A 24,030-nucleotide genomic window follows, 5' to 3' on the forward strand; every position below is an offset into this window, starting at 1 on the left:
CAGATCATGGCTGATCATCGACTTCAACTCCGCTTTCCTGACTGATTCCCATATCCCTTGATTCCCCTAGAGTCCAGAAATCAGTGTATCTCAGCCTTGAATATATTTGACGACTCAGCATCCACAGCTCTCTCGGGTAGAGAATTCCAAAGATTCACAACCCTCTGAGTGAAGAAATTCCTTCTCCTCTGTCTTAAATTGCCGAACCCTCATCCTGCGACTATGCCCCCTAGTTCTAGACTCTCCAGCCATGGGAAACAACCTCTCAGCATCTACCCTGTCAAGCCCTCTCATAATCTTCTATGTTTCAATTAGATCATCTCTCATTCTTCTAAACTCCAGAGAGTACAGGCCCATTCTACTCAACCTCGCCTCATAGGACAACCCTGTCATCCCAGGAATTAATCTAGTGAACCTTCGCTGCACCGCCTCTAAGGCAAGTATATCCTTCCTTAGATAAGGAGACCAAAACTGTACACAGTATTCCAGGTGAGGTCTCATCAAAGTCCTGGACAATTGTAGTAAGACTTCCTTACTCTTGTACTCCAACCCCCTTGCAATAAATGCCAACATTCCATTTGCTTTCCTAATTGCTTGTTGTACCTACATGCTAACTTTTTGTGTTTCTTGTACGAGGACACCCAAGTCTCTCTGAACACCAACATTTAATAGTTTCTCACCATTTAAAAAAAAATTCTGTTTTTCTATTCTTCCTACCAAAGTGAATAACCTCACATTTCCCCACATTATACTCCATCTGCCACCTTCTTGCCCACTCACTTAACCTGTCTATATCACTTTGCAGACTCTTTGTGTCCTTCTCTCAGCTTACTTTCCCACCCAGCTTTGTATCATCAGCAAACTTGGATACATTACACTTGGTCCCTTCATCTCAGTCATTAATGTAAATTTTAAATAGCTGTGGCCCAAGCACCGATCCTTGTGGCATCCCACTAGTTACAACCTGCCAGTCTGAAAATGATCCATTTATCCCTACTCTCTGTTTTCTGTTTGTTAACCAATCCTCTATCCATGCTAATATGTTACCTCCAACCCCAATGATACAAGTCTTCTATTGCTTCCCTATGTGTTTGGTTGTGAGGAAAAGAATGCTTGCAGGGGAAGGAAGAGGGTTGTGAAGAGTATTGTGATACTTGCTGCACATCGTTGGCATGTTGTAGATAGTGCTCAACAAAATGATGCAAGGTGGCTGAAAGTAGGAAAAATGCATTATACAGTGCATTGTTACTAGGTGTGACTGCCTCCTGTTACCTTGGTAAGTTCAGTTAACTTCGTATGACATTAATAGTCATGTAGGCATTTCTGGAGGTGGCACTGCCAAGGCCACCTTGTTGCACTGGGTTGGATTGTGCCCTTTATGGACCTGCTTCTCTTGGGACCAAAAATCTGGGTGGTACTTTACTGGATTTCAGCCAATAGCTCCTCAACTGAAGAGTCTGTAAATCTGTGCATTAGGTGCCACAAAGAGCCACTAGCCTTTAGCTATCACAGTGGGCCAAATTGATACTAACACAAAATGGCTGGAGCAATATGGGGATAGTGCAGGAAAATGGCATTGAGGTAGAAGATCAGCCATGATCTTGTGAATGCTTTAACAGGCTCGAGAAGCCTGCTGCTATTTCTTATGTTCAAAATAGCTTTGATAAACATCAAGATATAATTTATAATGGGCACTTAAATGAATTGCTAAATTTAAAAATGCTGAACCATGCAATACTTAATTTGTCATACTCCACCGTTAATTCCTAGCTGGTGCAATTGCAGGAAAATAGAACTTGTGTATGATTGGGTTGGAAAGTGGCAGTAAAATATGTACAAGATGTATATGCAAATAATGCTCAAATGAAAATTGCCTCAAAATAATTTTTCATTTCTTCTGCCACTTTTAACAATGTTCATTTTACTCTCGACTAGTTTTTCAGTCTTGCCAAATAAAATTTAAATTGATTTATTTTTACTTCATAAAGTAAATGCTTTTATTTATTGCAGAATTTGATGGGCAGTTAAATCGTTTCATTGTTAAAACCTGTGTTTTGTTTTACAGAGGAAAAGAAGTGAACATCACATTACAGGACCTAAAGCCAGCCACAGACTACCAGGCCAGGTTGGTAATTAAGAGAACAGATTTTCAGTTGTCAGCTGATTAAAGACGCAGTTATAAATATGACTTTTATCCCTGCTTTCTAATTTCCTTTACCGATTTTCTCTGCCTCAGGAGATAAGGCGAGCATCAACTCCTTGCTGGGGTATGGTTTCATGGACACTAAGTGCCCTCCACTATATTTCACAACTCTCCATTCTTTGTGTGCATCTTGACAGGGAGCATTGGCAGAGAATTTGACTGAGGGGGGCATCAGAACCCAATCCTGTCCTTAGTCAACACTCGTGTGCCAATTTTGCCCTGCCCCCAACCTAGGGCCCTCAGGTCACATGTAATGCTCCTACTGCTAATCTGGCGAAGATCAGCTAACTCAACAGAGATTGATAATCAAACCTGGGATCTTATGGTCTAAGTGGCTCAGTCACACACTGGATAAATGAGCTCAGCAATTGGGGGGAGCCAAAAGTTGTGATTTTAAAATAAAATAATCAATCTAAGTAAAGCATCTTAACATTTCAAGTGGAATTATCATGGTGAGAGTAGCCATTTATGTTCCAAACTATTCATAACAATTGATTTTTGAAAATTGACTATTTTCAAAATCATCATTTTAAAAAAATTCATTCTTGGGATGTGGGCATTGCTGGCAAGACTGCCTTCATTGCTTAGTTGCTTGAGAAGGTGTTTAGCCGCCTTCTTGAACCGTTGCAGTCTGTGTGGTGAAGGTACTCCCACAGTGCTGTTAGGTAGGGAGTTCCAGGATTTTAACCCAGTGACGATAAAGGAACGGCGATATATTTCCAAGTCGGGATGGTGTGTGACTTGGAGGGGAACTTGGAGGAAGTTCCCACGCACCTGCTGCCCATGTCCTTCTAGGTGTAGAGGTCGCAGGTTTGGGAGGTGCTGCCAAAGAAGCCTTGGTGAGTTGCTGCAATGCAGCTCTGTAAATATTACACACTGCAGCTGGTGGATGTTTAGGATAGTGGATGGGCTGCCAATCAAGCAGACTGCTTTGTCCTGGATGATGTTGAGTTTCCTGTGTGGTGTTGCAGCTGCACCCATTCAGGCAAGTGGAGAGTATTCCATTACACTCCTGACTTGTGCCTTGTAGGTGTTAGAGAGGCTTTGGGGAGTCAGGAGGTGAGCCACTCGCCACAGAATACACAACATCTGACCTGCTCTCGTAGCCGTGGCATTTATGTGGCTGGTCCAGGATGTTGATGATGGGGTATTCAGCGATGGCAATGTCATGGGGAGGTGGTTAGACACTCTCTTGTTGGAGATGGTCATTGCCTGGCACTTGTGTGGCGCAAATGTTACTTGCCATTTATCACCCCAAACCTGGATATTGTCCAGGTCTTGATACATGCTGGCATGGACTACTTCGTTATCTGAGGAATTGCTAATATATCTGAACTCTGTGCAGTCATCACCAAACAGCCCCACTTCTGACCTTATGATGGAGGGAAGGTCATTGATGAAGCAGCTGAAGATGGTTGGGCCTAGGACACTGCCCTGAGGAACACCTGCAGCAATGTCCTGGGGCTGAGATGATTGGCCTCCAACAATCACTGCCATCTTCCTTTGTGCTAGGTATGACTCCAACCACTGGAGAGTTTTCTCCTGATTCCCACTGACTTCGGTTTTACTGGAGCTCCTTGGTGTCACACTCGGTCGAATGTTGCCTTGATGTCAAGGGCAGTCACTCTCACCTTGCCTTTGGAATTCAGTTCTTTTGCTGCAATATATTTGTTTATATGGTTTTTGTTTGTGAGTAGCTGCATATAATAAATCATAAAATTTGTGCCAAAACCTGATTGGTTAAAACAGGTATTTTCAATAGGGTTCTCCCTAGGACAAACACAAGGCAGCTTTTTTTTTCCTCTTTTACAACAATTAGTCCCAATTGTGGAGTAGGCTGGAAGTAAAGCAATCTCACTAGAATAAGGACAGTCACAGGAGTTCTGCAGTTTTCAAGATACTTGCACTAACTGTGAGACCTGTTATTGGACTTATTGGCATTTCAGTTTCAATGGGAGCATCTAGTGGGTTAGCAAGAATGGTTTAGCTTAGGGAGAACTTTAAGTTGCAGTCTCGCCTGTTTATCTGCAACTTGGGGTTCTCCTTAACCAAAATCATTCTTGCTAGCCCACCAGAGGGTGAAAGGTTGTGGCAGTCACTCTCCAGTCTGTGGCCTGTGCTATTAGAGGTCTGGACTATCAGTGTATCTGGTTCACCACTGCTCACATCTTGTTTCATATTAAATCCCACTCACCCATAACTCCTATCCATGCTGACCTCCAGTGGCTCCCTGTCCCCTTCTTTGTCTACAAATCCTTCCAGGGCCTCATTGTAACCTCATCAAGCTCTACAGTTCAGCTTGCATTCTTCAGTCCTCTGAGCCTAGACTACAGTGTTCCTTCCCTTCGCTGCCCCCTTTGCCACACCCAATCTCCCTCTGCTGCACCATCAGTGGCACAAGCTTCAACTGTCACTGCCCTGCTCTCTCCCAAAACTTCTCTGCTTTGTCACTCCACAACCTTCATCAAGGCCTACTGTTCTAATTTTGCCTTCAGTCACCTTCCCTAACTCTTCTATTTCCTGCGTGGTGTCTGAATTCCCAAACCCCCCTCCCCCGTGAAGTGCTTCAGAACATTTCACAATATTAAAGGCAATATATAAGTATAAGTTGTTGCATGTTTGTGGAGAATGGAAGATCTCCTGCTACATTGCAGTTACATATGTTCTGCCCTGCACTATAGTTGATAATTTAAAAAAAAATCTTTCTGCATATTCAACTTAATTAAACAAGCCATTAGCTTTTGTGTCGTATTGCTAACTTGCTTTTGTTATTGTAGCTTATTGACACCATTTTGTCTGCTAAAGGGTGCAAGCAGTGTGTAACCTAATAAGAGGGGCCCCATCGGAACCAGAGAGTTTTACAACATTGTGCAGTGAACCAGACACACCAATGTCACCTAGAATAATAAACAAGACCAAACATTCCCTCAATCTACAGTGGAAGGTGAGACAAATACTCCAGAGTCACCGCTGTTCATTTTTCCCCAAAGCAACTTGTTCTAAATGTTAGTGTCTGCTTAGTTGTTCAAATATTATGTTTGTCGTCTCTTAACTTGTGTATTACAAGACTGCAGTGCAATCATCGGGCTGCTTCATCTTCTCGCAATCCTTTATCCTGCAAATCTACAATGTTCACTGCATCCTCAAATCTTAATTGAGTCCATTTGCCCAGCTCAATCAAATCTATCAACAGTAACCACCAACTCCCTACATTCACCATTCTTAGCGACTTCAATCTTCACCATCAGCTACAGCTTTACTTATTCTCCTCTGTTGGTCAGACGAGCACTAATACCGAGGCCTTTGCTTTCTTGAGTGACTTTGAACAACTCATCAATCAGCTTATCAATATCACTGATTATCTTGGTAATTCATTTGATCTCTGCGCATTTTTCCTCACCTCCAATCTTAACTCTTATACTGTATTCATCTCCTTATTGTTGAGCTGTTCCGCCTATTATCTCATCTTCCTCTTGCAGAATGTCCTAAAAAAAAAATCACTGTGAACCAGTTCCATCTTGTTCTGCAAACTTTTCATTATCAGCACAATATCACTAAATAAAGATGGCTAAGATTTTTTTAAATGAAAATTTGCTGCTGCTAGAATCAAGTTAGACTATTTAATTGTTTGTTTTTATTTCAGCTACCTTTACCAGTAATGTACTGTATCTTCCTCTTCACTGTTCCTTTGTACTTAACCTATGTACATAGCTATGTAATTTGTCACAGCTGTGGCCTGCTATTGAGAATCAATTTATTGATATAACCGGCTGCTGAGGCAGACTTTGACTATAATATTTCTTTAACTCTTGTAGGCCACATGTGACAATGGTTCCAAAGTCACCAGCTATACTCTGGAATGGGATGAGGTAAGTGAACTTTGCTTTAAATTGACATGTAGAACGCCTACGATGTTATGATTGTGTATTCAGATATACAGCTGGACTCCATAGTGTTATGAGTCTTGTATTTTCTTTTCTCTCCCAATTTTTTCTCCTTTCCTGAAAGAAATGGTTCACATTGGAGTATGGTGCAGGGACAGCCCTCCATTGCTTCACCCAAGTTCTTCATGGTCCTCACCCAACATCCACACTTGCAGTAGTGGTCACAGGATACTGATTCCAAGTGGAAGCCCTGGCTGAATTTCCCTGTCCCAGCATGGGGATTTTGAGGCCAGTTTACATAGCATCACGACTGTTAGCCCAGGTAACTTAGTAACGATCACGGATTGAACCTGGGAGTTCCCTGGTCTGTAGAGTTCAGTGTCACCATGGCTAGTGAGTCACTGGGAGCACCTACTTCTAACCACATAATTACCATAAGTTGAATTGGTATGGACATCATATAATCTGGTATTTAGATCACATCTTTATGGTTGTACTATAGCCTCTGACTATAGGGGAGAGACTTGTATACTATTGGTATTTGTAAATTGTGTATTTTGGTAGTTTATGTTGCAGTCATTCATGAAATTGGTATAGATTTTAATTTTTTTTTCACTCATGGGTAATGATACTCATTACCCAGGTTGCTCCCAGCAGTGAGGGCCAATTAACTTCAGCTGTCATGTATCATTGTTTTGGCTATTTCATGAAACATTTTCCTTCTCACAGTGGTTTCACAATTCCTATAAACAGACTTGTATCCTATGATATAGAAGTCGTAACTTTTGATGGTCTGCCCTTGTATAATTGTGATCCCTAGGATTATCAATGACCCTACCTACAGTAACCTGTTACTGGATTAAATGTAATCTTATGCTGCTTAGTAGTTTTCTCAGAACGTAGAATGAACTGTAACAAGTTGCCTTTTCTTGTTTGCTTAATTCTTTTAAAGTCAGGTTTCCAGCCAAACTTGTCTTGTATACAATCTGACAATATAGTACACTAGAATACATCAGCCATGTGCAACAAGATATTCTCAAAGGGCAACAAATCTCTCTCAAGACAGGAACGTCTGATGACATTGAATGTAATTAGCAATATAAACCTGGAACTTGACCTACTTGAAAGTCAAAGTCCACTTCTGCTTAATCAGTCATGGGAGCAAAACCACCTGATCTATCAATCCTCTTGCACTGTTTTCTCCTTCAGAATGAGCATTCTGCACTTTGATGGTTGAATTCAGGATAATAGTTACAGAAATGCAATTCACTTTCTTGCTTTAGACCTTTTACTAAACTTTGGGCTCCAATTTCGGATGCTCAATTTTTTGAAGAAAAATCTCGGCATGTAAGGACTGGCATCAAGCTTCCAGAGGCTTCCCCTTTCAGTGTATCGCATCCGGATTCAGTGCACTGTGGCACTTTGTTGGTAGTGTCCCTTGCGAGTAAAACTTTGCTTACCTGCAAGACTGTACATTCCATTTATTATACAAACAAGGATTGACCACCTTTTTTTCCTCCTTTTCACACTGTCTTCAAATTGGTTAATAATGCATATGTGATATTTCTCTCCAGTATTCACTACAAACAATTCTAAACAACCTTCTCTGATTCAATAATATGATACATTTTTAACATATATTCACCTAATCATGAATGTTGTACCACGCATGCATGTTGCAGCAGAGTTCCTTTGACATGTCACAGTTCACTTTGGCTGCACATTGTGTAATGGTGGAGTGTTTGTTACAAAGCTCTCAATATGTAATTTGTTGATGCAAAGAGCACCATCTGGCATTGAACTTGTTTCTCTTTCTCCCGCTCCCCCCCACCCCCAACCACCACCCATAATATTGCATTGCCTTTAATTGCCCTAGGTTTATCAATTAACCCTCCTATACAAAAGATAAAAATTTTGGATTGTCACATCAAAAACTCTGGCTGAAGCACAGAGTGTTTAATGAGGAAAGTTGATTTCCATTGATCTTGTACTTTAAAAGGAGTACATGCACGTGGTACAGCTCCATACCTGATTATCATTAGTGTTCCAGATGCTCTCATTCTGCCACAAGTCAGTAAGTATTTATTGCTGCTGCAATTTTGGGACAAAATCAATCTTTTGCTTTGTACTTTTCATGTACGTGATAGACATTTTATTTTAAAATATATTGAGGCATTTTATATCCACATAGATTATTTTGAGATGTAGTTACGGGAAAGGACAAGGAAAAATCAAATGTGAAAATACTCAACTGGAGGAGGGCTAATTTCAGTGAGTTGAATTGGAATCAAAGATTGGCAGGTAAAACAGTAAATGAACAATAAGAACATAAGAAATAGGAGCAGGAGTAGGCCAATCGGCCCCTCGAGCCTGCTCCACCATTCAATAAGATCATGGCTGATCTGGTCCTAACCTCAAATCTAAAATCATGTCCAATTTCCTGCTCGCTCCCCGTAACCCCTAATTCCCTTTACTTCTAGGAAACTGTCTATTTCTGTTTTAAATTTATTTAATGATGTAGCTTCCACAGCTTCCTGGGACAGCAAATTCCACAGACCTACCACCCTCTGAGTGAAGAAGTTTCTCCTCATCTCAGTTTGAGGAGAAACTTCTTCACTCAGAGGGTGGGAGGCCTTCAAAGAGGAGATAGTTTGGGTACAGACTAGACATATTCCTACGAGGGGAAAAGGAAGGGCATCCAAAGCTAGAGCTCCCTGGATCATTAAAGATATAAAGATTAAAATGAAACAGAAAATGGAGGCTTATGATAAATGTCATCTTCATAATACAGTGGAGAACCAAGCTGAATACAGAAAGTACAGAGGACATCTGAAAAAGGAAATAAGAGGGACAAAAAGAGTGTATGAGAATAGATTAGCAGGTAACATAAAAGGGAACCCAAAAGCCTTTTATAAAAATATAAATAACAAACGGGTAGCCAAAGGAAGGATGGGGCCAATTAGGGACCAAAAAGATCATCTTTTGGAAGCAGAGGGCATGGCTAAGGTACTAAATGAGTACTTTGCATCTGTCTTCACTAAGGATGAGGATACTCCCAATGTCACAGTAAAGGAGGAGGTAGTAGAGAAATTGGATTGGATAAAAATAGATAAAGAGGAGATACTTAAAAAGGTTGGCAGCGCCGAAAGTAGAAAAGTCACCCGGTCCGGATGGAGTGTATCCTAGGTTGCTGAGGGAAGCAAGGGTGGAAATTGCAGAGGCTTTGGCCACAAACTTCCAATCCTCCTTAGATATGGGAGCGGTGCCAGAGGACTGGAGGATTGCAAATGTTACACCCCTATTCAAAAAAGGGGAGAGGAATAATCCTGGCAACTACAGACCTGGCAACGGTGGTGGGGAAACTTTTAGAGGCATTAATATGGAAAAATTAATTGGCACTTGGAAAACATGGGTTAATAAATGAAAGCCTGCACGGTTTTGTTAAAGGCCAATTGTGTTTAACTAACTTGATTGAGTTATTTGATTAAATAATGGAGAGGATTGATGAGGGAAATGCTGTTGATGTTGTGTATATGGACTTTCAAAAGATGTTTGATAAAGTACCACATAATAGACTTGTTGGAAAATTGAAGTCCATTGGATTAAAGGGGCAGTGGCTGTGTGGATACGAAATTGGTTAAGGGGCAGAAAGCAGAGAGTAGTGGCGAATGGTTGTTTTTCAGACTGGAGGGACGTATACAGTGGTGTTCCCCAGGGGTTGGTATTAGGACCACTGCTCTTTTTGATACATATTAATGACTTGGACTTGGGTATACAGGGCATAATTTCAAAGATTACAGATGACACGAAACTCGGAAATGTAGTAAGCATTGAGGAGGATAGTAACACTTCAGGAGGACATAGACTGGTGAAATGGGCAGACACATGGCAGATGAAGTTTAACACAGAGAAGTGTGAATGATTCATTTTGGTAGGAAGAATGAGCAGAGGCAACATAAACTAAATGGTACAATTTTAAATGGGGTGCTGGGACCCCATTTAAAACTGTACGTACACAAATCTTTGAAAGTGACAGGACAAGTTGAGATGACTGTTAAAACAGCATATGGGATCCTTGGCTTCATAAATGGAGGCATACAGTACAAAAAAAAGAAAGTTATGCTAAACCTTTATAAAACACTGGTTAGACCGCAGCTGGAGAATTGTGGCCAATTCTGGGCACCGCACTTTAGGAAGGGTCGATAACCAGAGAACACAGATTTAAGGTGATTGGCAAAAGAAGCAAAGGGGACATGAGGAAAAAACATTTTTACATAGCGAGCTATTATGACCTGGAATGCACTGCCTGAAAGGGTGGTGGAAACAGATTCAACAGTAACTTTCAAAAGGGAATTGGATAAATACTTGAAGGGGAGAAATTTGCAGGGCTATGGGGAAAGAGCAGGGGAGTCAGACTTATTGGATAGTTCTTTCAAAGAGCCGGCACAGGAACGATGGGCCGAATGGCTTCCTTCTGTGATGTATCATTCTATGATTCTAAGTTGTATGATTTGCAAATGAGCATTGTTATGAAATGTTACATTTTCTGCAATGAGTAAATTACATTAATTAACCATTACTTGAAACATAGGCTAATCATTGTACTGCCTTCATTGACCCATTTGTAGTAACTTAAATCTAAATAATACACTGCAATAAAAAGTGGAAGCCATAAAGAAACCAGTTGTCAATTACAATAGTATGAATGAATGTTAAGAGCTGAGGGAATAGTCATGTTTTTAAAAACCAACTTGTAGAAAGCAGGAAATTCAAAAATGTACTTTTAACTCATGTGAGAAATAGCCAGTGTTAAACAACAGGTAGATTCTTAAAGGCATAAGTTGAGAAATTATAAAGGGGAACAGAAATGGCAGTTTTATTAAATTAACTCTTCATATCAGTCTTTGCAAATGAACATCCCAGGTAATTTTGAATTTTAAATCGGCTTGAAAACAGAAGAGAAATAGAGGTCAGCATATTTATTTTTTAAAAACAACTCAAAGTACTAAATGTCGATCGACGGATAAGACAAACCGTAGACTCAAGGTAATAGGCAAGGTTCTAGCTAATATTTTTAGGAGCTCTGTAAATACAAGACCAATATTTATAGTGTTAAAAATGATAGCAACATTTTTTATAAATGCACTAAGGAAGAGTGTGGTAAAGGAGGACATGGGCCCATTAAAAACAGGTTTGTGTATGATAGAGGATAATTACATTGCAGAACTGCTAAATGAGTATTTTGTTTCCAACTTCACAGTGGAAAAGGACGATTTGATCCTAGAGATACAGGGAAGACTGGTTATTAGCTAGTGAAGGGGAGAAACTTGCAGTCATTAGTATAAAGCAAAAAATTGTAACGGATAAAATAATGAGATTAAAACCAGACTAGTGTCCAGGCTTAAATGTGTTCCACCTGAGTATATTAAAAGAAATAGGCGAGGAAATTGGGGATGTATTTTTTATAATCTTGCAAAGCTTGCTTTCTTCAGGAGGATATCACCCAGTGGGTTAGAAGGTAATAAATGTCACACCATTATTTAAAAAGGAAGAAAGGACAAAGTAACTATATGCCAGTGAATTTAATGTCAATACTGGGAAAATTGCTAGAGTCCAGCAACAGGGATAGAGTAAGTGAACACTTGGAAAAGTACAAGCTAATTAATGAGAGTCAGTATGACTTTGTAAAAGGGAAGTTATGTCTAACAATGGCTTGTGAAGAAATGGGCAAGATGGACCAAATGACTTTTTTTTTTGCTCCATACTTGTGTTCCTAATTAAATGTGATCCATTTCACAGGGGAAAGGAAGCAATGAATTTTCCCAGTGTTATTCGGGGCTACAAAAGCAATTCAAAGTTACCAAATTATCACCAGCCACAGGATACAGATTTAAGTTAGCAGCGAGAAATGATCTTGGAATGAGGTAAGTGACTTCAAAGGAAAATCTGATTTTCATGAACGGTTGTGAGTTTGTTCTAAATGGTTAAGAACTGGTGCAAATCTAGCCAGAATGATGATGTACCAACAGCACTCAATTTTCCTGGGTCAACTCCCTAGCATGATTATTCACAGCTGAAAGTGCAGATTAGGATTGATGCATGGACGTAGTTTAGTGGTGTTGACGATCCGGATTCTTTCCCCTCAGTCTGGTTCAGTAAAAACTGAAGTCGAATACATTTTAAAGTTCATCACAACTTTAATAGCAGGTCTTATTCTGTAGCTTCAATTCAGATTCCTGAGAGAATCCGAACGATTCTAACAGAATAAGGAGACAAAGACAAAGACAAAAACTCATACCTTTATACAGATCGATAGGGATTGGAACATCATTAACACAAGAGTCAACACCAATCATAAGCCGGGCACAGGTTGCCATGCGAGGTTACATTATTGCCGGCCAATCATAGATCGTCCATGTGCTGACCATGTTGCTGTTAGACATCAAAGGGGATACTTCCTCACCTTCCAACTTGGAATGTTCTTCCCTGTTCCTTCTGTTCCTTATCTCCCAACCTGGAATGTCTTTCAACTTTGGCTAAGCTCGTTACCTATATTGATCTGCCATAAACATGGAGACATTCAGACCAGTCCTTGAATCACATCAAAGACTCTACATTGATGAGACAATGCAAACCTGCTGACTACGCAAACATATGGCCCAGCAGGAGGCCAGGCCACCTGTACCAATCTCAGTTACTAACCAATTAACCCTTTCTAACCATTTTGCATTCTGCTTCTTTGCCACGTAGGCATTTTAATATTTTACCAAAAACTGACCACGTAGGGATTCTCATTCCCCCCTTTTATCATTTCATGATAACCAATTATTACGGTGCTCACTGGTTCTGCAGGTTCTGCAGCGCAGCAACATTTAAGTAAGCAATAAACTATAAGAATTATATCAATGAATATGACTAGCCCTTGAACTAGAGAAGTCCCAATAGAACACAGACATGTTTCATCAATACGCCTTTGTACTCTTATCTGTTCTCAGGAACAGACTCCTTCTAAACATCTCTCAAGTAAGCTGCGAATGTCCTTGGTCAGCTAAACCTATTCATGTTAATTTGAAAAGGCTAACATAGTCAAATATCCTATGGTGCTTTATATTTTGTTTCCAGCCTAACTAGACTGAATGGTACCTTTCAGACCATTTTATACCTGTGAATTGGTGCCCTCCCCATTATATCCCTTAATCCAAATTCTCCCTACAATATCCCGTTAGATGCTGTACCTCATCTTAACCAGGTTCCCTTCGTGTTGGCCACCAGTCCGGGTGGAAGAGAGGCAGAGCATCTGATAATCCTATCAAACTATAATTGTCTTCCCTTTTACATGCACCTTACCCCAGCGGGTGCTACTCCCAGTACCATTAAGATGTGTTCTTAGTTGAAACCACAGAGACAATGGGGACATTCTCACCCAGGCTCTGTTTTACTATCTTTGCCAAACCCTTCATCCTCTGCTTACATTTATTACATGCAATGAAAATCAAGAAGCACATTACAACAAACTGCACTACGACTAATACATATGAAATTAATCTAATCCAAAGATGGATCTGTATATTCAGTCCCAAATTCCAGAGGTAATTTCACCAGGTGGTGACTTTAATTTGGTCAATGTCATGCTTAATGTTGTTATTGTCCTGTTGTAGGTTATAATAAACCTTCTGGGAGAGGCGTATCTCCATTTGCAATGCTTTCAAATATTTAGGCAACAGGGGTGTCAGATACCCAAATGTGTCCTGATATGCTTTTAAGTCCTTTTTGACATTCTCAGAAACTTGTAAGGTGGTGAGGTTATGCCGGTGTATCTCTACCAGTTCCTCGGGTCCAATCCGAACCAGGACTTCAGAAATGGAGTCGAATTCTGGACTTAAAATATCACAAGTTAGATTGGCATATTTAAACGTTTTCAAATTAGTTGTAACACAATATTCGCCCTCTCCGGCATATGCCACTTAAGTGGGTTTTAGATCCGCCTCTAGGGCCTCCATGGTACAGTTAATATCCGGATTGGTACCGGTATTATTAAACCCACACTGTGCTTCTAGCTGTGTCCAACACTATGTGGACACACAGTGACAGCATGTCTAGTAACACATCCCTTTAATTTTGTTCCAGCCAATCAGCTTAAATCTACGTCCTCTAGTTCTTGAACCCTCTGCTAGGGGAAACAGGTACTTCCTGTGTACTTTATCTGGGCCCCTCATAATCTTGTAATTTTGTATCCATCGTGCGGATATCTTCTAAATATTGTTTCTCCCAATTTTATTGTTAACTGATGGGAACCTAACCCTGAATTTTGGAAATCCAAATTACTGTGTCCCTCTTTACTTTAATTTCAGTCCATTTGATTGATACCAGTGTTCCCTGACTGTTTCATTAATTAGTTGGTTTCTCTATGGACCATGTGTCAGTGCCTTGTTTAAAAGGATTTCTCATTCGCCTGGACCACATTAATCATTTTCCTGTTGTGCTGTTGTCAAGTAACTGAGCCTGTCTGAGACTTATTCTTCAATGTATCTTCTTCATGTATCTCCGCATACTAGCAGCATCTCATAGGAATGAGCTTAGTGTTCTTGGATATTAACTTTCTGCTGGCCAGTCTCTTCTTCCTCATGGTATTTCCGAACATTTTCCATGGCACACATCATATGTCCTGTAGGATTCAGTCCTGTAAAAGCAACTGGTTTGTTTAAAGAGTGGTTGCAATAGCTCACCAGGCCATAGGCCTTTGTAATCATGCTCTTCATCCTGATCTCTGTTTCAGATGATGGCAACATACATTTGTATCTTTTATGTCCACTGTAGCCATTCTTAGGTTTTCAGGTTATCTTATCAAAAAGATCAGGGGTGTCTAGAGTGCTTATCTCCCCCTGCATGGTCCCGATGTCAGGGTTGTGGCCAGGCTATTGAGTGTAGTTTTCTAATTATTCATTATAGGCAAGGACACAAATATCTCCACGAGAAAGCTATCAATTTACTATTCTCAACTACACTTTCCTGACTTCCACTAGATTGTATATTTATGCCAGATTGATTTTTTTATCATGCCCAATTCAATGACTTTAGAGAAATTCCCATATCTCCCCACCTCGAGCACTCTGTCTCGGAAGACAATAAATAGGTTAAAACAAAACAGTGTGACTGGGAAATTGTGTGTCGGTGAAATTTAAAGGGATGTAAACAATTACAGGGAAGCGACAGCCTTCAGAAAGGTTCAAATGAGAGGGCCAAGAACTGATGGGCAAAAATGAAGAGAAAGAAAACTCGAGGTGCAGGCACAAGTCTGCAGGAAAAAAATGAAGCAGTCAGAACCCCATCCCTGTATGGTGATGCTCCATGAGGTGGTTACAAATAGTTAATCAGGCCTTCATGTATCTGTTCCATCATTTATTTTGTCATGCCCACCCACCCCACCCCCCCCCCCCCCCCCCAAACACTACCTTGGGAGTAGGAGCCTCCACAGGCATTAATCCTCTACCAAAGCAAGGTATGTGTACCTTTGCCTGTCGATGCGGTAGGAGGGTAATAGCGGGTGGACACAGAAGACCTCTGGTGCAGCCTGTCCTAACTGGTGTCCCACAAAAAAGATAGAAAGGGGGATTCACATTGGTGGCACTAATTGTGGTTTGGGCAGGGGGAGGGAGAATCTTCAGAACAATTGCCATGAAGGCTCAGGAGAACCTGTGTGGCAGCAGGAAAAAAATAAAGTAACAGATCTTATTACTAGGTTCTATAAATTTGCTTCTGTATACAGCTCAGCATCTAGCAACCCTGGAATCCCCTTCTATGTAGATGTGATTGTGATCTACGGAAAAGGGCATCAGGCTCAAATGGGATAGAGACCTGATATTATGAATCTCTCCCTTTTCTCCATTCTGTAACACGTGAACTGGTGCACACAAGGTGTAACCAACACAAATATCAGTCCCAAGTTGTGCTAAAAGGTCATCATCAAGAACTTTCTGAAGCAAATGGATTGATCCAGATCCTAAATGCAGTATGTGGGCTCATACAGATTGACCTATAAAACTTTCAGGTTTAATTGCCTTTATTAACTTAGACATTTTTTGTGTGTGTGTATGGTATTTACCAACAGAGGATAGTTCTGATTTACAATTTTCCATCATTGAAGCAATCTAGCAGCCCAGCAGTTACTGGTCTGGCTTTATGACCAGATGAGGCCATGTTCAAGTCCCAACGCCACCTGCCACTTATATTTATGTGAAGCACCTTTTTATTTGGAAAGTTACACTTCCAAGGGAGGAAAAAAATCGCATGACCTTTCAATTGCATGTCCTTTCTTGTTCCTTCATATGTCGTAAGCACATTATTAAATGAGTGTCACCAACGGCATTATAGATTGTGAAAAATCACAATGCAAATGGCCTTATATGGGGAACAAATGAAAACGGGGCAGCTTTGAATAAATGTAAAAACAAAATTATCCTGTCACTTACTGAGTGTGGCCCTTTATAGATATTTACTACAGAGAAGTTTTCATTTTAACTTTTCCCAACATTTTTGATGTGATCAAATATTTTTAAAATGCCTTTTTAAGTAAGAACTGGTAACGCGTTCATTGTGGGTCAGCTAGTCTTTTGATAACCATGCAGGATTCTTATTATAGTGCGCTATTTGTAAAATGTTTTAGTGCTTTAAGTCCTGCCCCACTGTGACGTGCTTAAAATGAGTACGCAAAGGGAAGTAGAGTGCATTAAACATGACCTGTAATTTAGAGTGATGTCAAATGCCAAATATTTGCAATGTATACGGTACTTTTAAAAATGAAATGTTTCCCACTAATAGTGGTTTCAGCGAAGAAGTGCTGTTCTACACAACTGGCAGCGTCCCTCCTACACCAGCAAGTCCTCAGCTTGTTAAAGCTGGAGTTACGTGGCTGTCGATACGTTGGAGCAAGCCTTCAGGAACCCTGTCTGATGAGGGCATTTGTTATATTTTAGAAATGGAAGATGAAACCTCAGTAAGTCAATTAAATATTTATCATACTTAAACGCTACCCTTAAAATAAGTGAATGATGCAGTGGATTGGAATGCTGATCTTTCACCACTGGGGGTTTGCTTCAAATCTAGCCCAGACTGATGGAATAAAAGTTTCCCCTCTCTGGCTGTAAGAGCCCTACTGCCCAAATATGGCAGTGATTACAACAGTCAGAAATTTCGAGTGTGAGAAGTAGAAAAATTCACACTGGTGCAGAAGTGGGTGCTCTTCTGAGATTGGAACTAAGACGCCATGTACATTACAGCACTGCCCCCAGAGGCCAGGTGCCAGTTGTGTCAAAAGTAAGTGATTTCCTCTGGCACTATTTGATGTCAGGACCCTTGTTTTATTCAAACCATTGTGGGCTGAGCTCTCAGCCTGTCTGTACGGACCAGTAATGCGATTGTAGCATTCGTCTCTGAGCCCACCCAACAATTTAAACATTACAAATCAGACATAACAGGAACTGGAATGTATTGTGGAACTGATCCCATTGGAAGAGATTCTGCCATATAAAAAGGGTTGAGATAAAGTAAATGGAAGCTATGCTATATCTGTTTTGGGAACGCATAATGCTGACACTGGGTGGAAAAGTGTTCCATTCCCCAGTTCTTCACATTGAGCACAAAATTCACCCCAATCCTCCCACATCCCATCCAATGAAAAATCCTACTTGGATTAGAGCGCAGTGATGTGTTCATCCTGATTTTATAGTATTCTATTAACAAATATTTCATGAACAATATGCATGACATTTACTGTTTCCTATTCCAGTTGTAGTTTCCTACTGAACCAGAAGCACATTTAGAAAATATCTCCAAACTAATGCTGATACTGCTGGCTAAATGCAGTCTAAACTGTAGAATAAAGAATCAAAAATTTTAAAAGAACTGCCTTTTGTTTCACTCGAACTATAATGACTTGTATGTAAATTTTTGCCTTTAGGGATATGGGTTTAAGCCAAAATACGATGGAGAGGATCTTGCGTGCACAATAAAAAACCTTAGACGAAGCAGTACATATAAATTTAGGGTAAGTATGTTGGGACAGTTTGTGATAGTTGATTTGAAGAGGCTGATGATACTAACTGATGTGGGTAGTTGAAAACCATACTATAAACAAGCGTATAGTTAAAATGAAACATGATGCCATTGAAAGTAGTGTTCTTTGTTAACTGTTTAAGAAATATTTACAATTGGAATGGCTGAAACCGTTTTGTTGCTCGACAAACGGTAAATACTGTTATGAAGGTAAATACTGTTTATAAAAGTTGTAACTATATTGGGCAAGGCCTGAACAGCTATTTTAGAACATCCTTTCTTGTGAAGAACTCAACGCATTTGACATGTTGGTCGGCTTCACAGCACAAGTCCTTCAAGTCTTCTACCATCAGAAATGTCATCATCTCATAACGAGCCAACCAAATAAGGAACAAATTGCAGGTCCAGCTTCTTGGCATCTCTGCAAACCTTCTTTATACTTTCAAGCACGCCTTCCCCTTATCCACACACATTTGTGTTGATTAGTGTGCAAATTCTATAAATGGAGGAAGAGAATGAAATTGAAATAGCCCAGTACCAGTGCATCTCCACTTGGGGGAAAAATTGTGTTCTAAATTGAGTGTTGTTAGCTGTGGAATACAAGTTTAATTAGTTATGAAGAAGATCTCTGTAATATGGAAATGGTTATATTGTGTAATTCTCCATCCTCCATCCAGAAGCCCTTATATACATATATGTGTGTATGGATATGGATATGTATATGTGTGTGTACTCTAGTGGAGCTTATTTAAGGACACTGCCAATGAAATTAACCCTTCTTTTCCCAAAGTTTAGAAGTAATGTTGCAGTCAGAAATGTCTGCAGTTTCTCTGTATTGCACCTCCATGAAAAAGAATCATGCCGGTTTAATTTCACAGTTTACATGGTTGGGGGTTTCGGCCATTTAGCCTGTGCATGTTGAATTCCCGATCATGGTCATACTGGTTGGGAAGGTGCTGAGGAGACATCAATTGCATTCCTTACTGGGAGGGTGGGGGGGGGGGGGGTTGATGGGCACGCAGTGAGGGAAATTGAACATTTACTCTCGGCAGATTGCAACTGCCTACCAGCAGATTTCACAACAGCATTGCCAATGGAGCCCCTCGCCCATGGATCATATGTACACTGGTGAAAATACTTAAAAATATGGAATCTTGACAAAAGTAGGTGGGCAATGTTGGGTGCTAATTTGAAAGTTGCTCTGAGGGATATTTACTACCTTGTTTGCTTCCTGTAACTTCATGTTACAACATAGAGGTGACCCATTGTGTACAAATAAAAACCAGTGATAGTTAATTGTCTCCTTTCTGGAGTATGAAAGTCTGAGAAAAAATCTACTTCAGAATAAAACAAATTATCCAAAAAGCACCAGGATCTGTTTTCACCTGCAAGATAACACAAATAAGAACATCCTCAAATGACATGCCCCTTTATGTGATTAGTTAAATGTCAGACCTTTTCCTCATTGTCACTTTATAGAATGTTGTATATTACAGGTAATTGCATACAATTCAGAAGGGAAGAGCAGCCCTGGTGAAGTCATGGAGTTTACCACCTGCCCAGACATACCTGGATCACCAACTAAACCTTCGGTGAAGGGGAAAATTCATGCTCACAATTTAAAAATAATATGGGGTATGATGCATACTCAGATTAACTATAGATTCATAACTGATTTCACAGGATACAGTGGAACCTTGAATATCTACTATAATGGAATGGACACTCCTGGCAGAGAACGGAGTCCCCAAATTAGATTGCGGATTGCTGGTCTGTACCATTAATGCAATGCTTCTCCACACCCACCTGTCTTAGTCCTCTTCAGCAGCACTGCCTTCTCTTGCTGTGCTTCTGTCAGCAAGATCACAACACTGGAACAATTGATCTATTGGCTGTTTCAACGCTTCCCCCATACACCAGCTTACAATTCCAGCCACTGAGCCTGTCACGGGGCCAAGCGAGCTGGCCAAAATGTTCCACTGATGCCCTCTGCAGCTTCAAAGGTGAATGCTGAACACAATAGGTGTTTACATGCAGTAGTCCCATCATAAGCCAACACGGATTCAGCCCTGTGGAGCTGTAAACTTCAAAATGAATGCAGAACTTGCCTATTTAAATGTGCTACTGTGCAGCCTGTTACATCTTTGAAATGTAACACCAGCTGGTGTCACCCTCAGTAAACACCACGCTCACCAACACAGGAGCTCTTTTAAACAGTCAGGCTCTGTATTGATTCAATGCTACAGGGGCTGGTGTGATTGCTCGAAATGCGAGCATGCTCACCCATGTAGCCGGGAGCCACGATTAGTCTAGAAGGAGCATATTTGGCTGGCCGCCTTAGGTCTGTGAGCAGTCCCAACAGCTGGAGTTTCAGGGAATGCGTGGAAGAGTTTTAATACAACAAATCAACTGATAAATGAGCTATTCCAAAACCAGCTGACCTTGCTGGTGGGAGTGGAACATTGGAGGTGAGTGGAAAAACTGAAATGCTAGCAGCCCCGACTGCTACTGGTCTCCCATTGGGTGCAAAAATTCTCATGATCCAGAATGTGAATACCGGGAGTGCAGATAATTGAGGTTCCGCTGTATATGAAATCGACTACAAAAACACTACTTAAACTACTTTAAAAACTACTTAAACTACTTAAAAAAACAATGTAAAAGTTCTTTTAATAGATCCACGTTTATCAGTACATGTGCTGTGTTTACAAAATTAAGTATCTGGCATTGCAATCATTGGTTCAGTTTTTCTCTTCCAGATCCACCCAAGGACAATGGAGGATCAACAATTACAAAGTATGTTGTTGAGATATCAGAAGGTGCAAATGGTAAGACATAATCAAATTCAGCTTAAATTCTGCTTTGAATTAGTCCTTTGGAATATATATTTGACTTGGTTTGGAGATGTCATTCAACTTAAGTAAAAATATAAATGGTGGTCTAGGTGCAGGGTCTGTTTTTGTTTGATCTGAGTAACCTACTAAGGTGGAGAAGGAGAGATAATGTGGTATTGTGATGAATATGTAGCTGTCTGATGCCTGGAAGGAGGGAACTGTGTATAGTATCCAATGCAACTGAGTGGGAAGACGACATTTAATCTCATACTCAGCCCATTACCCAACCTACATGAATTGCATTTGCCTGTGCTAAGGAATGTACAGTAAATATCAAAATGACAATTTGCTGCCTTTATAGTCCTTAGCTTAGATGGACAATCTTTTTCCGTAACATTGTCGACCATTTTACTTATAGTTAGGAACCTGAGTACATATTACCACCAACATTTCAATTTACATACCTAAAATGCAGCCAGGTTACCATTGTACTAAGAAAGGCTTTATCTGCTAAATAATGTAGTATTTGACTTTGATCTTTAGATTTATCTTGAGGCAATTTAGGAGTAAAATCAGGAAGCAATTTTTCGCAAAGGGTAATGGAAATCTTTCTCCTCTCCAAAAAGGCTATGCATGCTGGGGGTCAATTGAAATTTTCAAGACAGATTGATAGATTTTTATTAGGTAAGGTTATTAAGGGATATAGAGCAAAGGTGGGTCAGTGGAGTTGAGGTACCGATAAACCATGATCTAATGCAATGGCTGAACAGGCTCGAAGGGTTGAATGGACTACTTCTGTTTCTATGTTCCGAGTGTAGGGACGGAAAATTATCATAGAAAGGAGTGTTCTTCTGACCTGGAAAACATGCCCTTCCTCTAAATGTGTTGTACCTGACCTGGGAGTGTTTGATGCTGACAGTGGATGTCTGACATGGAAAATGTTGTAATCCTTAGGACTGACATTCACCTTGATGAGCAGAAAAATACAAAATTGTATAGGGCATCACATTGTTGCAGTGCATCGTGGGAAATTTTAAAAAAACAAACGATATGAGTTATATTTTATACATTCTCAGGATATGGGCAACGTTGGGAAGGCACGAGATTAGAAAACATTTCTACACACAAAGGGTGGTAGAAGTTTGGAACTCTCTTCCGCAAACGGCAATTGATACTAGCTCAATTGCTAAGTTTAAATCTGAGATAGATAGCTTTTTGGCAATCAAAGGTATTAAGGGATATGGGCCAAAGGCAGGTATATGGAGTTAGATCACAGATCAGCCATGATCTTATCAAATGGCAGAGCAGACGCGAGGGGCTGAATGGCCTACTCCTGTTTCTATGTTCCTATTTATTGCCCTTAAGGTGGTGATGAGCTGTCTTCTTGAACCACTGGAGTCCATGTGGTGAAGGGACTCCCACAATGCTATTAGGTAGGAAGTTCCAGGATTTTGACCCAGCGACAATGAAGGAACGGCGATAAATTTCCAAGTCTGGATGGTGTGCGACACACTAAAGTGACCAAGTTATTTCACATCAGTAAATGTATACAAATAAAAACAATCTTAATTTTAATGAGAGAATTGGATGGCTTCCAAAGAATCCTAATTGTGTCATCAATTATGTTGTGACAAAATATGCAGCAGCTTATTTTAAGTTTCTTAGCAATCAGTTGGTGTCTTTGCTACTGAAAGACCTACTAATGATCTATTTCTAATTCATTACTTTTCAGGAAATAAGTGGGACATGGTTTACAATGGAGCTACCAGAGAACATGTGTGTGATCACCTTAATCCTGGCTGCATATATCAGTTGCGTGTTTACTGTATCAGTGAAGGAGGGCAGAGTCCGGTAATGTTGAGATTTATTATACTTGCCACATAAATGACCCCGCCTCATTTCCTTTGTAATAAAATGAGTACAAATGTGGCAAACTTAGAAATTGGAGACCTGATTTAACGTGTTCCTCGAATTTTCAAAAGTGAATGGAGCTTATTTCAAAAAATTAAAAGAAATCGTAGACACAATTTCTTACAACACGAGCACCAATTTCTATTCACTGTTGAAATAGAGCAAACATTTGCCCTTAAATTATAATCTTCAAACATGAATTTTAGTTCCATGTACTTTTCTTTAAATAAAGTGTGATATAACTGAAATATCAATCCAAAATTATGCTGAGGTAGCTGTAATGTAATTTCAATAGTTTGAATTTTAAATTATTTGTCACCTTCAGCTAAATTTATTCTATGAAAAAAGTGTGTTTCTTTTAACAATAATTAGGGTAATCAACATTGTATAATCCAGCTTCCTTCAGAGGACATAAAGCTTGCATAGATCTTTGCTTACAAAGATCTAAATCAGCACAAGTTGCATATCTGCAAATATTAAACTGCTGTCTAATTTGAAACCCTTTTTTTTTGCTGCAATGTGCCTGCTGCTGATTAGAGAAATGTGCATTTTGTTTTTATTTGATAGAATAAAACTAATGACTCAGTGAAAATTGAGTTCTTTTTAGAGCTAAGACAGAATTCAAGAAACCCACTATGGGGAGTTTTAATATTGTAACTGCTTGTCACTAAGAGAAGATATAAAAAAAACAGTTCACATTATTTAATGGGATTATGCACTCAATACTCATTAAAATTGTTTGCTTTTTAAAAAATGTATATTTCTTTATAAATGCCTCAAATGTGAAAAGAAAGTATGAAGTTGAATTTATGTACAGTCCGCACCACTTGAAACGTCCACATTTAAAACGATCAGTCGCTTATATCGGCTAAAACTAGATAATCCTAACCATTTGCATTAAGGTCAATTTCAAAGTTGTCGGTTATAGCGTCTTAAGTGCTTCGTTTATTTTGGGGAGAAACAGCTGTGCTTACTCACCTGTGATGTTGAATACTTGAAGTACACATGGAAAAATTGATACATGTTTTTATAAAATTTATTTATATTGGCTTTTAAACAGTTCATTGGGAGAAGCTGATCTAAGCACCAAAAACTGAAGGACAAATCAGGCAGGGTATTATCTCAGGAAGAAATTCTTGTAGCGCTC

The 24,030-nt window shown here is 39.9% G+C and overlaps 1 protein-coding gene across 2 annotated transcripts in view; it reads left to right on the top strand.

Moving 5' to 3' along the window:
* Positions 1-24,030, top strand: part of fndc3a (fibronectin type III domain containing 3A) — a 228,175-nt gene that overhangs the window by 157,154 nt on the left and 46,991 nt on the right. For both annotated transcript variants that reach the window (XM_067992587.1, XM_067992589.1), the window contains 9 exons: positions 2,066-2,125; positions 5,009-5,147; positions 6,019-6,072; positions 11,887-12,011; positions 16,906-17,080; positions 18,044-18,130; positions 19,635-19,773; positions 20,898-20,966; positions 22,705-22,823. In XM_067992587.1, the coding sequence (XP_067848688.1) occupies positions 2,066-2,125; positions 5,009-5,147; positions 6,019-6,072; positions 11,887-12,011; positions 16,906-17,080; positions 18,044-18,130; positions 19,635-19,773; positions 20,898-20,966; positions 22,705-22,823 (967 nt within the window). The remainder of the gene's footprint in view (positions 1-2,065; positions 2,126-5,008; positions 5,148-6,018; positions 6,073-11,886; positions 12,012-16,905; positions 17,081-18,043; positions 18,131-19,634; positions 19,774-20,897; positions 20,967-22,704; positions 22,824-24,030) is intronic.

This window comes from Heptranchias perlo, chromosome 11 (genome assembly GCF_035084215.1).
Source record: "Heptranchias perlo isolate sHepPer1 chromosome 11, sHepPer1.hap1, whole genome shotgun sequence".
Classification (NCBI taxonomy): Eukaryota; Metazoa; Chordata; class Chondrichthyes; order Hexanchiformes; family Hexanchidae; genus Heptranchias; species Heptranchias perlo.